At 40.8% G+C, this 15133-nt stretch overlaps 1 protein-coding gene across 3 annotated transcripts in view; it reads right to left on the bottom strand.

Moving 5' to 3' along the window:
- The window catches only part of LOC5575653 (alpha-mannosidase 2), a 79898-nt gene that overhangs the window by 48959 nt on the left and 15806 nt on the right, over nucleotides 1-15133 (bottom strand). For all 3 annotated transcript variants that reach the window (XM_021838072.1, XM_021838071.1, XM_021838073.1), the window contains exon 3: nucleotides 1518-2585. In XM_021838072.1, the coding sequence (XP_021693764.1) occupies nucleotides 1518-2585 (1068 nt within the window). The remainder of the gene's footprint in view (nucleotides 1-1517; nucleotides 2586-15133) is intronic.

The following is a 15133-nucleotide window of genomic DNA, read 5'->3' as shown; positions in this document are numbered from 1 at the left end:
TTCCAGCTTCTGGAGAAGCTTTCCAGCTTCTGCGAGAGAAGCTTTCCAGCTTCTGGAGAGAAGCTTTCCAGCTTCTGAGAGAAGCTTTCCAGCTTCTGGAGAGAAGCTTTCCAGCTTCTGGAGAGAAGCTTTCCAGCTTCTGGAGAGAAGCTTTCCAGCTTCTGGAGAGAAAGCTTTCCAGCTTCTGGAGAGAAGCTTTCCAGCTTCTGGAGAGAAGCTTTCCAGCTTCTGGAGAGAAGCTTTCCAGCTTCTGGAGAGAAGCTTTCCAGCTTCTGGAGAGAAGCTTTCCAGCTTCTGGAGAGAAGCTTTCCAGCTTCTGGAGAGAAGCTTTCCAGCTTCTGGAGAGAAGCTTTCCAGCTTCTGGAGAGAAGCTTTCCAGCTTCTGGAGAGAAGCTTTCCAGCTTCTGGAGAGAAGCTTTCCAGCTTCTGGAGAGAAGCTTTCCAGCTTCTGGAGAGAAGCTTTCCAGCTTCTGGAGAAGCTTTCCAGCTTCTGGAGAGAAGCTTTCCAGCTTCTGGAGAGAAGCTTTCCAGCTTCTGGAGAGAAGCTTTCCAGCTTCTGGAGAGAAGCTTTCCAGCTTCTGGAAGAACTTTCCAGTTTGGAAGAAGCTTTCCAGCTTCTGGAAAGAAGCTTTCCAGCTTCTGGAAAGAAGCTTTCCAGCTTCTGGAAGAAGCTTTCCAGCTTCTGGAGAGAAGCTTTCCAGCTTCTGGAGAGAAGCTTTCCAGCTTCTGGAGAGAAGCTTTCCAGCTTCTGGAGAGAAGCTTTCCAGCTTCTGGAGAGAAGCTTTCCAGCTTCTGGAGAGAAGCTTTCCAGCTTCTGGAGAGAAGCTTTCCAGCTTCTGGAGAGAAGCTTTCCAGCTTCTGGAGAGAAGCTTTCCAGCTTCTGGAGAGAAGCTTTCCAGCTTCTGGAGAGAAGCTTTCCAGCTTCTGGAGAGAAGCTTTCCAGCTTCTGGAGAGAAGCTTTCCAGCTTCTGGAGAGAAGCTTTCCAGCTTCTGGAGAGAAGCTTTCCAGCTTCTGGAGAGAAGCTTTCCAGCTTCTGGAGAGAAGCTTTCCAGCTTCTGGAGAGAAGCTTTCCAGCTTCTGGAAAGGAGCTTTCCAGCTTCTGGAAAGGAGCTTTCCAGCTTCTGGAAAGGAGCTTTCCAGCTTCTGGAAAGGAGCTTTCCAGCTTCTGGAAAGGAGCTTTCCAGCTTCTGGAAGGAGCTTTCCAGCTTCTGGAAAGGAGCTTTCTAGCTTCTGGACGGGAGCTTTCTAGCTTCTGGAGAGAAGCTTTCCAGCTTCTGGAGAGAAGCTTTCCAGCTTCTGGATTCGATATCCATTCGTGATTTCGATTTGATTTTGATTTCCATTTTCGATGCGATTCGTCTTAAGCTTTATTTGTCCTAACTTTATTCGTTTCCAATTCTGATTCAATACTGATTAAATTCGTTTCAATTTTGATTCGATTTGAATTTTATTCAATTTCTTTTTTCATTTGATTTTGATTCGAGATTTTATTCGATTCCGCTTTGATCTCACTTACCTATAAACCGCCTGCTGCATCACGAACTTACAGTTCTCGATGGCGGTCGTCATCCGGGTGGCATAATCCACCACCACGTGATTCTCCGCCGTTCCCGTTATGCCATCGTGGTGCTGGAACAGGGACAACTGCTGCCGGGCGTATTCCATCTTGTCCTCCAGCAGCTGCCAATCCTTGCCGTCCCACAGGTTCCACGCGTACAGCATTTCCGCCGAGCGGACGTAATTCATCAGGATTCGATCCTGGCGCTTGTGGTAAGGTCTCGAAGTGTAGTAGCCGCTCCAGTAGTCCTCGTTCACATCGGCATAGGTGAAGAAGTCCCCGCTGAGCGAGGGGAAGTCTTCCGGCCTGTTGGACGCCCGAATGGCGTCGAAGTAGTCCTGAAGGGTGCCGAACTTGGCCTCCACGTTGAGGGACGGTTCGTTGTTGATGTATTCGAAGAGTTTTTCGAAATTGACCCGTTGGGCTTCCCATTCCTTGCTCTGGGTGTACCGGAAGTCGTCCCCCAGCGGTATCAGGACGTTCCGGGTTTTGTACAGAACGGACTTCTTGCGCCACTGATCGACTATTAGTTCTGCCCGTTGGGCAACGTTATCGTCGGTGATGGGTTGCGGCGGAATTCGCCACGGACAGTACACCCCGAAGTTCGGCAGCCGCTTGAAGTCGAACTGGCAGCAGATCTTCGGATCCGGGCCGCAAGTGTGCGGAATGTCGTACGAGTAGAAGGGCATCATGTGCGTCAGGAGATCAGTTTCGCCGGTGGTGTCCCACAGTTGGCGCCAGCGGAATTCAAGCTGCTTCTTGAGGGCCAGGTTCTTCTTCACGATGTAGTGAGTTCGTTGGATCAGGAGATTGTCGAAGCCGGAATGTTTCAGGATGTAGGGCATGGCCGCGGAATGGCCGAAGGGATCGATGGCCCAAGACGAGGTTGGAGTTACGTTGAGACGGGTTTTGAGCCAGGTTTGACCCTCGGTGAGTTGGAGAAGGACCGAGTACCAGTGGGAGTTGGCTTCATCCGGCATTACCCATCCTCCGGTCACGAATTCCAGTTGGTGGTTTTTGATCAATCTGAAAGATGGAATGCTTTGTGAATGAATTGCATTGATGACAAAGATTTCTGGCATCCCAGAGGTACCTTTCTTGAAGTATACCTTCAGGAATAACGCTAAAGACTCTTCCAGATATTCATTGAACAATTTTTAAAGAATGCATAGCATAGCATAGCTTAGACCTACTGTACATGTCAATGGTTGCTTCTCAGTGATTTATAAGCACTGGTGAGAATTACACTTCGTTTCAAATAAATAACGGATGGCACTTAATGCCTAAGTCCTAGCTTTACGCTTACTCTCTAAGTGCACATATCAATAATGGCGCCGGCCAAGCCCTTATAGTCAGTTGGGATGGGGAATGGATGTTAGTGTGTGATAATTATTGCTTCTATAGACCGGGAACACCTCTGCATCTCCACAATGACCACCGGAGGACTGTTGATTAGTGAGAGAGGAAAGAGATTTCAACTCCCAGATCTCTTTCCTCTCTCACTAATCAACAGCCATACCGTCCCTAAGAATGAATGGTTAGGGGGGTCTAAATGATATCTAACCGCATCTAACCGCCTGTGAAGTACCGGGGCTCCATTCACAGTATTGTGTCCTTCCTGCGCTATCCGGAGTAATGATGCAGGTGACCTTGTGTTTCTCCGAGGTAATCGACTGCCCTTCTTCAATCTCAATCCTTAGACTAAATAAGGGTGGGATTATAAAGATGTAATTTAGTTTAAATTTTCACCTTTATGGTTTCGCATTGTGCGTTTTACACAGTGTATTCTGTGCTTTTTGCCTCTAGCGACTTTTAAAAGATCTGGTTTTTTCGCTGCTGGTCTGTTTCGTGCTGAGATTGTGAAAAGCTTAATCCTGCCTAGTTTGGGTAGTGACTACGGTTAGGATAGCTCGAATCAATCTTCAGCATAAAAGAACAGCATCAATAAATGTTTGCAGACCAACGCAAAATGCTACAGCCCAAGTGACGTTTATTCAAGAATCTTACTTTCGTAGGGCGAACTTCTATCTTGGTAACCGTGTGGACCCAGTTTTTCGCAGTTCAGTAGAATTCAGTAGAAGGTAATCTTTGTGTCCCTCAGCGTAGCCCACCAGCACCAGTTTTTCAGCTTTCGGGTCCAGCTTCTTTCGCTTGGAATGTACACCCATGGGGACGATCCAAACACCCGGAGATGGACATACGAGGGTTTGCGACCACGCCATAGTCCATACGTCAAAATGGCTTCACCCCAGAACTTCTCCAGATTGGCTTTTGTTCTTCCAGCGGTCCCATTTTGCTCGGGGCTGTATGGTGCAGCAGAATGCCGTTGTCCGCGAGGTAATTCTTTAGTTTGTCGCTAGAGTACTCACCAGCTTCGTAAAATCATCGGCTTCCGAACTGATTCTGGTTCGAATTAACGTACTGCTGGATCTTTTCATACACCTCCGACTCGCTGCGTAGTAGATACAGTACTATGTAGCAAGAAAAATCGTCCACCAGTACCATACTGAAACGGTTTCCAAACGTTTCACTTCGAACGGACTAGCCAAGTCCGAATGGATGAGATCTCTTACTGCTTTGTTCCTGCTTTCGGTTGCCTTCGAAAAAGGTAATCTTGACATCTTGCCTTCGTAACATGTTTCACACATCGTTTGTACGTCACAATCTTGCATTCCATTGCAAAGCCCTTCACGCACGACTTTCTTGATTGCATATGAACGCATTGCTTCGGATGACTGTCGGTGGTTAGCATTGTCTTCTCCGATCGTTTCCTGAGATGGTACACGATGCCTCGCCGTTATCCAAGAATGTGCATTTCTCCGTTTTTGAGGATCTTCCATGACTTCTTATCGAATTGCACAGAAGAACCTTTATCGGTGATCTTGCATGCCGAGAGAAGATTCCCAGCTAGTGTCGGAGCGTGATAAACTTGAGTCAGCTTGTTGTGATGTATCCGCAGAGCCACATCGTTGGTCAAGTAGCTATGGATTCGAGGACCTACAGTTCTCCAGTTGAATCACCGATACCTGCAGCAAGGCGTTGGTTCCGTAACGTTGGCCTTCAATCCTTCCTGGATCAACACCAACTCCATGCGAAGCAGGGATGTCTCACCCAAGGACTGTAAGACTAAGTAACCGCATTTACTTCAAAATTTATTTCGAATTATTTATCTAGTAGCCTCCGCCTTGTGGCCATTTAAAATTTCAAGATTCATCCCAAAATTGTATGCATAAATAAAGGTACCTCTTGAGCGACCATAAAGTAAACTTTTAATGATTTTTTCCGTGAATTGTAAGGTTCATAGAGGACCTTGTAAAACTTGAAAGCTACTTTAGATACTCCTCTTTACTTCGATACTTTATGCACCATAAAACCACTCATGACCATACTTTTACTTCTTAGCAGTGGTGGAAAAGTTCGCATCACGAAGCAGCTCACGAGTGTATACAAACGCATAACAAACATCACAGACTCGCAAACTGGCTAGGTGTGAGTAAGTCCGCACCCGTCTGCTCGGGAGAACAAGCCAAAAGTAGTAGCAACAAGCTCGGGCACGTTTACTCTCGAGTAACCGAGCAAAGTGTGATTTATTATGGTTTTGACAGACAAATTAATTGTATAACCATCAAATCGAAAGTAAACTACTAGTTTGTAGTCAGAAAACCCTTGGAAACCATAAATCTCGGAGGGAAAGCGGCTTTTTTCCCAAAAGCACAATATGACTCTGAACAATTTCGAACACGTTCATGAATCACTTTAGCTTCGGTTACTCGGGAGCATGACAGATACGAGTAAAGCAGCGCTCTGATGCTCGGGAGCGCTTGGGTTTGTTTATGTTCCAGTTCAGCAGAACTGTTCGCCACTTTTCATCACTGCTTAGGGATCGTTCAAATATTACGTAACGCAACAGGGGGAGGGAGGGGGTCTCACATAGTGTTACGGTCCATACAAAAATTTAGAATTTTCCATACAAAAGCTGTTACGTGGGGGAGGGAGGGGGTCTAATATGGTCAAATTTTGCGTTACGTAATATTTGAATGAACCCTTAGCAGCCTCTTCTTTCATTTGTCATTAAGTTCCATCTACCTGTTACCTTAAGGCGCAAGTAAAAATGGAGCAAATTAATGTCAAAACTGAAAAAGCAGTTTTCTCTTATAATATCTACAAATCGAAGAAAATAAAAACACAGAGCTCTTTTTTTGCCAAATAAAACAGCTTTGTGTTTTTATTTTTCTTTGATTTCTCGATTTAGAAGGAGAAAACTGCTTTTTCAGTTCATTTTTACTTGGGCCTTAAGTGTTCCATGAGCTCTTCCACAATAATAAACTAAAAACATGATATACCTAGTAGGTTGTAATTTTTAGAAGAACTTGTAATGTTCTGTCAAAAGCGCTTAGAGTGCTTTCGGTAAAATCGGTCTCTCTGACGAGATGAACTGAATAAAGTTAGTTATTCGAGCTTGAGCCGTGTTCAAGAGCGGAGTCAATCTTTGGAGTTTTATTTTAAATCACATTATCTCAAAGTATAGAAGTTTTAGTATAATTAGTAAGATTATTTGAATTAAGCCTTAGTGAAATTAGCATAAGTGATATATAGTGAACTTTACAGAACTCTCATTGGAATTGGAAGAAGAACATACTTTAAGAATTTTGATTGGATTCCTCGCAGGATTCTTCAGAGCTCTCTCAATTCTTCATGATTCCTAATTTTTCTTCAGAATGCTTCCATGGTTCTAATCAGAACTCTTCCAGAATAAATATTTGCAACAGAATCTTCCCAGGATCCAAATCCTAATCTGATCGAATCGAAATCCTAATCTGTACCGTATCTGTCAAAGATAAGCATTTAGGGCGGAATTAAAAAGTACAAGGAAGTCCAATCTACTTTTTAATTTCTCTATTGAGATTTTGCTCAGAGGATTCGAATACCTACATGAAAAAGAAAAATGACCTTAAGATAAATGACCATATGCCTGATGGCTCAATACCAAATGAACCAGGCTTGAAAAAATCGTCGTTGCAACTCCTGGAAGGATTCTTGTAGCGTTTAGTAGAAATACCTCGGGAGAGAATTCCTTAAAACCTCTGGAGTAATATGAGTATGAACTCCTGGGAAAATTAATAAAGAACTCTTTGGAGGTATTTCGGGATTGATCACTGTAGGAATTCTAAAAGAAAGCTTTGGAAAAATCACTCGAAGAATTTCTGAAGCTTTTCTGCAAGGAATCTGACAATACATTCCGGAAGAAAATGTGGAATAGTCACGTAGAAGACTCTGAAGATTTCTCGCGTAACAATTCAAAAGGGCCAATCCTCAGATCGGCGACTCTGAGAAAATTCGATTTGAATATTATTCACCACATTTTCAATTCCTATTTCTCAGTATTCAAAACAGTCAATGTGATTTCTTGCTAGTTGAGTAACGATTTACTATTACTACACGCTAATAATCGATTTTTCTCTGAAAACGACAGAAATGTGGAAAAAATGATGAGTTTAAATGCTTGGCCCATATTCGATTTTCATCAAGGCATGGGCCTTTTTTATTGGCCAAAATTGAATTTTATTAGCGTGCTTGGCCCAAGGCTAGGCCTTTTTGGTTTTCAATGAATGAGCAAAAGAGAGTCATTGGCCTCTCACCATGCTAAGGCCAATGACAGTTTGCGAAATTTTCCGATTGTAGGCCCTCTTGATAGAGCGAGAACCGATCATTGGCCTTTTCAAGCAGTGGGCCAATGAATGATTTGGAAAAAAGCGGTTATTGGCCGTTTTGAAAATCGGGTTTATAACGGTAAGTTTTATGATTACGTTGACAATGTTTGCATAGTTTGTGGGTGTTGGGAGATGCTATCGAATGGTATCAAAACCCGATTTGTTTACAATTTGATCACTGGCCCTTTAGAATTGTTACGCGGGAACTTCTGCAAAGATCACTGGAAAAACTCCTGTGCTCTTTGGTCTTTCTAGATAAATTGGTATGAAAACTATTCACAAGATAATTAATCTAATTTTTGGATAATATGCACAAGGATTTTATGAAGACATTTAAAAAAAAATATCGGACGGAATTTCTGAAGAAATATGTGTGGGAATTGACGGATAAATTACTGGAACAATTGCTATAGTATTAGCTGGTGTAAAACCTTTAAATGTATGAAAAAACCTGAAGGAGTAATCCCTAAATGAAATGCTAGAGAAAACTCAATGGGAACTCAATGAGGAATTTCTAGACAAATTTATTTATGAGTTTCCGAAGGAGTTCCTAATAGATTTTCTGGAATGACCTTTGGAGGAATTATTAGACCGATTCAAGGAAGAAAAACTGCAAAAATCGACGTAGAAACTCCTGGAGGAACTCTTGTAGGGTTTCTTGGGAAAAATCCTACAATAAATTGCTTTAACAACTATGGAGTAAATCTTTGGCGATTTTCTTGTAAGACCTCATGTAAGCATCTTTAGAGAAATAGGTCTTTAAAGTCTCTTAAGGAAATCCTGGATTTTATTCAGAATAATCCCTAGAGATAGTTGTGTCGGATTTTCTGGAGAACATCCCTGGCCGATTTCCTGGGATAATTGGTAAAGAATCTGAATTCTTTTCAGAAGACATCTGGACATAAATCACTAGAAGAATTATTGGAGCTATTCCTCAAGGAATCTGTAAATTGCTGTAAAACCTGGGGAAAAGTCACGTGATAATCTTTGAAGCTTTCTTTGGTGTCTCGAGATTTTTGTAGAAAACAGAATAAGGAAAAAAGTTAAAGTACATTTTGGTTAATGAAGAGAATTTAGATACTATTTAGAGGCATACATCAAAATAGTGATTCTTTAAAATAAGTCCTGTAAAAGATAAGAGCTGGTAGCACTCTGCTCCATGAAAAACACTGTGGAATGCTTTTTCTATGTCTAGCATAGCAAGACAGCCGACCCAAGAGAAATCTGAGGAGGCCTCTAGTAGCATCCCACAACCAACTCCCACCATACAGGCTAGCTTGTCTTCCTCTGATGGAAAAGATGCATATTTGACCTCACTTCCTGGCCCAAGCGGTGTCACCTTAATGGCTCCCAATAAGGGCAGTGGAAATGTCAAAAGTGTAAAATTGACCACAGGGGATAAGCCAGCAGGCCTAGGTAAGGGAAAGGACAAAAACCAAAATCTAAGACATCCCCCAAAATCAAAAGTTGATGATCCGCAACATCCAAAGAAGGACGGCAAACGTCCGGAAAATGCGGAACGCCTCAGCAATGATTAAAATCCTCCAAGTGAATCTCCATCATGCTCAGTACGCAACAGATGTGCTTTGCAGGAGATTCACAAAAGAACACCTTTCCGTGGCACTGATTCAAGAGCCATGGGTCAACAAAACTCGAATACAAGGTATTCAACTAAACTCGTGTAGGTTGGTATATGATGACAGCCAGCTCTCTCCCAGAGCAGCTATTCTAATACGCAATGATACTAAATGTTTTCCAATTACAGAATTCATCAAAAGGGACATCGTGGCGGTCAGGATGGAGGTTTCTACTGCTAGGGGCAGTACTGAGATCATTATGGTTTCGGCGTATTTCCCTGGCGACGCAGAAGACATTCCTCCTCCAGAGATGGCTGCTCTTGTCTCTTACAGTCAAAAACACAACATCCCCTTCGTCATCGGTTGTGACGCCAATGCTCATCACCTTGTATGGGGAAGTACAAACACAAATATCAGAGGTGAGCATCTTTTGCAGTTTCTTTCCTCCAAAAATATTGACATATGCAATGTCGGTGATAAGCCTACATTTGAAAACATCTTACGACAAGAAGTCCTTGATCTGACTTTATGCAGTCAATCCATCTCGGATAAAATAAAAAACTGGCATGTTTCTAATGAAATATCTATGTCAGACCATAAACATATAGTCTTCGAGTGGGAAGGGGGTCTAATGATTCAAAAGTCGTTTAAAGATCCCAAGAAAACTGATTGGGAAACCTACTCAGCTATTCTCCGTTCTGAAGACTATATAATAGAGCCGAATATTCAGACTATTATACAGTTAGAAGCAGCTTCGGATTCTATTAAAAACAAAATTCTAAATGCTTATCAAGAGAGCTGTCCGATCAAAACAGTTAGTTCGAACAGAGATGTTCCATGGTGGAACTTCAACCTTGATAAACTCAGGAAAACTGCTCGGAAGGAATTCAACCGAGCCAAACGCACTTCTGATTGGAGTCTATACCGAAAGGCTCTGACAGAGTATAACAAAGAAATGAGACGAGCAAAACGGAAATCATGGGTTCTCATGTGTGAAAGCATTGAGAAAACTCCCGTAGCTGCTCGACTTCATAAAACTCTTTCGAAGCAACACTCCAATGGTTTGGGAAGTCTTCAAAGGACTGACGGTTCACTCACTGTGGAACCTCGTGAAACACTGAGTGCAATGCTAAGAGTTCACTTTCCTGATTCAATCCCACAAACGAGTCTAAATGCTGAAGGTGCCAGACTTGACGTCTCAGTTCCACACGGGTTCCTATCAGGGGACTCAGGAGCAAAAAGGGACGCAATAAAGGTTGCCAAAGAAGCTATTACTCGCGATAGGGTTGTTAGGGCAGTGAGATCTTTCGAGCCATTCAAATCTGCTGGCATGGATGGAATCTTCCCAGCGCTTATCCAAAAAGAGGAAGAGACACTGATTCCACACATGGTAGAGATTTTTAAGGCAAGTTTAGTTCTGGGACACATTCCAAATGATTGGCGTCAAGTTCGAGTTGTCTTTATTCCAAAAGCAGGAAAAAAGGACAAAACCAACCCTAAAGCATTCCGACCGATAAGCCTATCCTCGGTAATGCTTAAAATCATGGAGAAGGTATTATGCGAGTATATAGATTCTAAATTTATGAAAACTATGCCTCTTTCTAAATCCCAATTTGCTTATCAAAGCGGAAAATCAACGGTCTCAGCACTGCACACGCTAGTGAACAAGATCGAGAAAACCTTTAATGCAAAAGAAATCGCTCTTATAGCATTTCTTGATATTGAGGGCGCGTTCGATAACGCTTCTTATTCGTCTATAGGTTCGACAATCGACAGATCTCATCTGAGCTGAGTGATTCGCGCATTACTGTAATGGCTACAAGGGGATGCCCTCAAGGGGGAGTACTATCTCCCTTATTGTGGTCATTAGTGGTGGACGAACTGCTAGATAGCTTAGAAAGAAGGGGTTTTGAAGTTGTTGGATACGCAGATGACGTAGTCATTATTGTACGAGGCAAATTTGACAGCGTTATTTCATCAAGGATGCAAATTGCTCTCAATCACACACTCTCCTGGTGTCAAAAAGAGAAACTAGGAATAAACCCTTCAAAAACAACAATTGTACCGTTCACAAAAAGACGAAAGGTACAACTCCACCCTCTTTTCTTGAACCAAATACAATTAGTTTACTCAAATGAGGTCAAGTATCTTGGCATCACACTTGACGCAAAACTAAATTGGAACACCCATCTTCAAACAATCATAAATAAAGGTCTCAATTCACTCTGGGTTTGCTCAAAGACCTGTGGTAAAACATGGGGTCTAAAACCCAGTATGATCATGTGGATCTATAAAACAATCGTTCGGCCCTTTGAACCGTATAATTTTCTATTTCCAGTCTAACTTGAAGCCACTAACCTGTAGATCGCTTCAAATAATAATAGGACATTTCGATTCATCTCTTTTAGGTTTTAGGGACAACACTTCTCCAGTATGACTAGCAGCCCTCAGGAAAAACGTCTCTGAAAAATTTAAATTTGCCTATCTCAGTAACAAGCAATCATTTCGAAATTTTTTAAAGTTGTATTTTGTGTTAACATATAGATGTATTACAAAAGGTACATGGACATTGATTTCTCATTGTTTTCAATGCGAGATCATCTTTCTAATATTTAGCTGTTCGGATAATTTGCGGACACCCTGTAGAGTAACCTATGCGTCCCTTGTTTGGTGGCCTAAGACAAAGGAAGCTACGGCTAGAGCTAAGCTGAACAAAATTCAACGTACTGCCTGTATTGCCATAACCGGTGCAGTTCGTAATACCCTCTCGTTTGCCCTAGATGCTATACTCAATCTGCCCCGGCTGGATCAATTCATAAAGCTGGATGCTGAGAAAAGTGCTCTTCGGCTAAAACGATCAACAGTCCTACTGTCAGGGGACTTAACAGGTCACCTCAGTATATTGAACGAATTTTCGATAAATCCTATTGTTGAAAAATGTAGTGACTGGATGGAAAAAGTGGTAAACTATGACTCGCCATTCACGGTGGTCTTTCCTTCTCGTGAGGAATGGGAAGGAGGTGGACCCACCATTTCACCGGGATCTATTAAATTCTACACAGATGGTTCAAAAATGAATAATTTGACAGGGTCTGGAGTATACGGACCGAAAACCAAAATCTCTGTCTCTCTTGGACAGTGGCCTACAGTATTTCAAGCAGAAGTCTATGCAATCAAGGAATGTGCGCAGCTGTGTCTGAAAAGAAATTACAGGCATGCCACCATCTGTATTTTCTCTGATAGTCAAGCAGCGCTTCAATCTTTGAAGGCTTTCACTTGCAACTCAAAACTTGTGTGGGAATGCATTCTTGCACTGAAATCCCTAGCTGAACGCAATCGAGTTAAACTATATTGGATCCCAGGACATACGGGTCTAGAGGGTAACGAAATTGCCGATCAGCTAGCAAGGAATGGATCAACCAATATGTTCATTGGTCCAGAGCCATTCCTTGGCATTTCAAACTCTGCACTAAACACGGAATTGAACAACTGGTTGTTCGGTCAAATTCAATCAAATTGGAATACAGTTTCCAATGCGAATCAGTCCAAAAGGTTCGTAACAATAAACACGACACAAACACAAAAACTTATAGGTCTCAACAAAAGGGATCTCAGAACATACATCGGTCTAATAACTCGTCACTGCCCAAGCAGATACCACTTATACAAGATCGGTGTCGTCCAAAACACAAATTGCCGTTTCTGTGACGAGACGGACGAAACCTCACAACACCTTCTCTGCTCTTGCAGTGCACACATCCATCGTAGGTTCAAAATATTTGGCAAGCACTACTTACAGCCAGCTGATATTTGGAACGCATCCCCCAGGGAGGTGGTTAGCTTTATTATATATATATATATATATATATATATATATATATATATATATATATATATATATATATATATATATATATATATATATATATATATATACATATATATATATATATATATATATATATATATATATATATATATATATATATATATATATATATATATATATATACAGGGTGTTTGGTTCCATGTTTTTAATAATTTGAGGGTCGATAGGTCTCCATGAGATATGAAAAAGTGCCCATGGAACATAGGGTCGCATATCACTGCTAAGTGAGTTATTCACGATTTTACGATTTTCAACTTGGTCATCTTTGAAACCTCATATCTAATTAACTATGCGTCATACCTTCAATCTCAGCGCATGAATCGAAAGCTTATGATCTAATCTATCTTAGTTTCTTGGACGTGATTTTTGTAGAAAATGATTCAAAGGCTCAAATTACGAAAAGTTTGCAAAAAGTGACGGAAAAATCAGCATTTTTCGACGTATTTTCATGAATTTTATTAAAATTATCGTAATTAATGTTAAAAAAGTTCTTCTACAAAATATGCATTAACTTGTTAGCTACCAAAGTGCCTTTGAAAGCAAAAGTGTATCTCTTGTAGATTCGTCACAATATCATGTTGAAAGTTGTGCTTCAAACAGCAAAAAAATCAAAAAGAATATCGGCTTTTTACTCTATTCGTTCGTCCGTTCGTGTGTTGATGCCTCCGCGTGTGAATGAAGTGCTCGGAAACGACAGATGTCGGTCGTGCCGAAGCGAAGGGAAAATGAAATCGCTTCGCACCATGCGCCATTTTTTCCTCTCTTCGCTGCGTTTGGTTTGCAAACAGTCGCATAAATAGATTTAGTGGGGTCGCCGCACGACCATCGCAGTAGCGAAAGTGTGTTCATAAAGACTGATCCTTTTAAATTCCTCGCACTAGTAGCTGAGCTACGGTGCAGAGCAGATGGGGGGTGTGCTTGCGCGTGTAGCGAGAACTTAATTTATGCATTTCTCGCCTATGACGTTGAACTTTTGATGCATTTTGAAGGGTTTTAGGTCGTCTATTAATTACATAGAGGTGGACAAGGGAGAGTAGAATTTATGACGTGCCATTCACTCCGTTGTAAATGTACAACACTACCAAATAAACCTCGCCCGTGATACACAGCACGGGCGAGGTGAATTCTTAGGTTCAATAAAGTAATTTAGGTATCGCACTAATGCTCAGCGTGAACTGGTTACAGCTTGGTTTTCTGTATAAGGTTGCTTACAAATTATGTTCAATAGATCAATAATCTCTCAGTTAACTATTTTTATAAAATCGAATAATAGACCTACATGTAATATTCCATATAATTTGCAGTGTCGTATCAAGAAAATTGCTCAGGGGAGACGAACGACGCAAAAAAGTAGATATTTTTACAACAATTGGGATGGCTTAAGACGGTTCAATCAAATCATTTTGTTTTTGTTTTATCCAGCAAAATAATAGAACAACTGCATAAAATTAAGAATTTCTTTTGAAATTGAGACTTTGGCAGTTTATTAGGTACTTTGTGCAGTCACAACAATTAAAAGTCACAATTTGTAAATCAGTAATTTTCTTTAAAAAAAAGCCTTAAGCCTTGCAATGTTTGTAATACGAAATCAAATATTTAAAAAAAAAATCAAATAATTCATCAAATTCCAACATTTTTACTTCATTATTAACACAATTTATGATAGATTGAACGAAATAGACACAATTTTATCAAGCAGGTTGATGCGGTTCTTGTACAAGAATAATAAAATATAAATAAACCTTTTGTTACGCTCTTAATCAAATAGTTATCAGATCTGTATCCAAATATTTGTAGTTCAAAATTTCATTTTTTTTCTCTCTCTCTCTGTTGAGTTACTAAGTCTTGTTTTTTAAATTTGTTAATTTTGAACGATAACATTTGAAATATTTGCAGTTTGCTCTAATAGATGGAAAATTAGAAATAAAATTGGATATAATTTAACAATTGAATGTATTAAATGAACTTAAAACAGTCACAATTAGAAATTGAAGCTCTTTCAAACTTTAGTCAAGTTTTAATCATCAAGTTAACTGTTACTCTAGCGATGGCAAAATCATTTGAAATTTGACTCATGGAACATATTCACGGCATAAATGTGTATGATTTTACACGAATTAAATTAAAACAAAATACCTGCTGGAATCCCACCAAAACCCGGAAATATGAGAATATGTCATTTTTCAAACAAAACTAGTTTAATGTTATTTAAAGCTGCCGCAGCAATTTACGGATGCTAATGGTCGTCACTATGGCAAGCCTCTAAAATTTCGTGAAGGGAAATATCCTTCATCATTTTAGTAACAGAACCTCCGAATTGTCAACCCTCCGAGAGGGCGAATAAAATTATTTGAAAAATAAAATTCAATTCACATTTTCAAAACTGAATGAGCCAAA

Source organism: Aedes aegypti, chromosome 1, assembly GCF_002204515.2.
Source record: "Aedes aegypti strain LVP_AGWG chromosome 1, AaegL5.0 Primary Assembly, whole genome shotgun sequence".
Lineage (NCBI taxonomy): Eukaryota > Metazoa > Arthropoda > Insecta > Diptera > Culicidae > Aedes > Aedes aegypti.
Note: the sequence above shows the minus strand (reverse complement) of the source record. Positions and strands in the feature narration are given on the sequence as shown.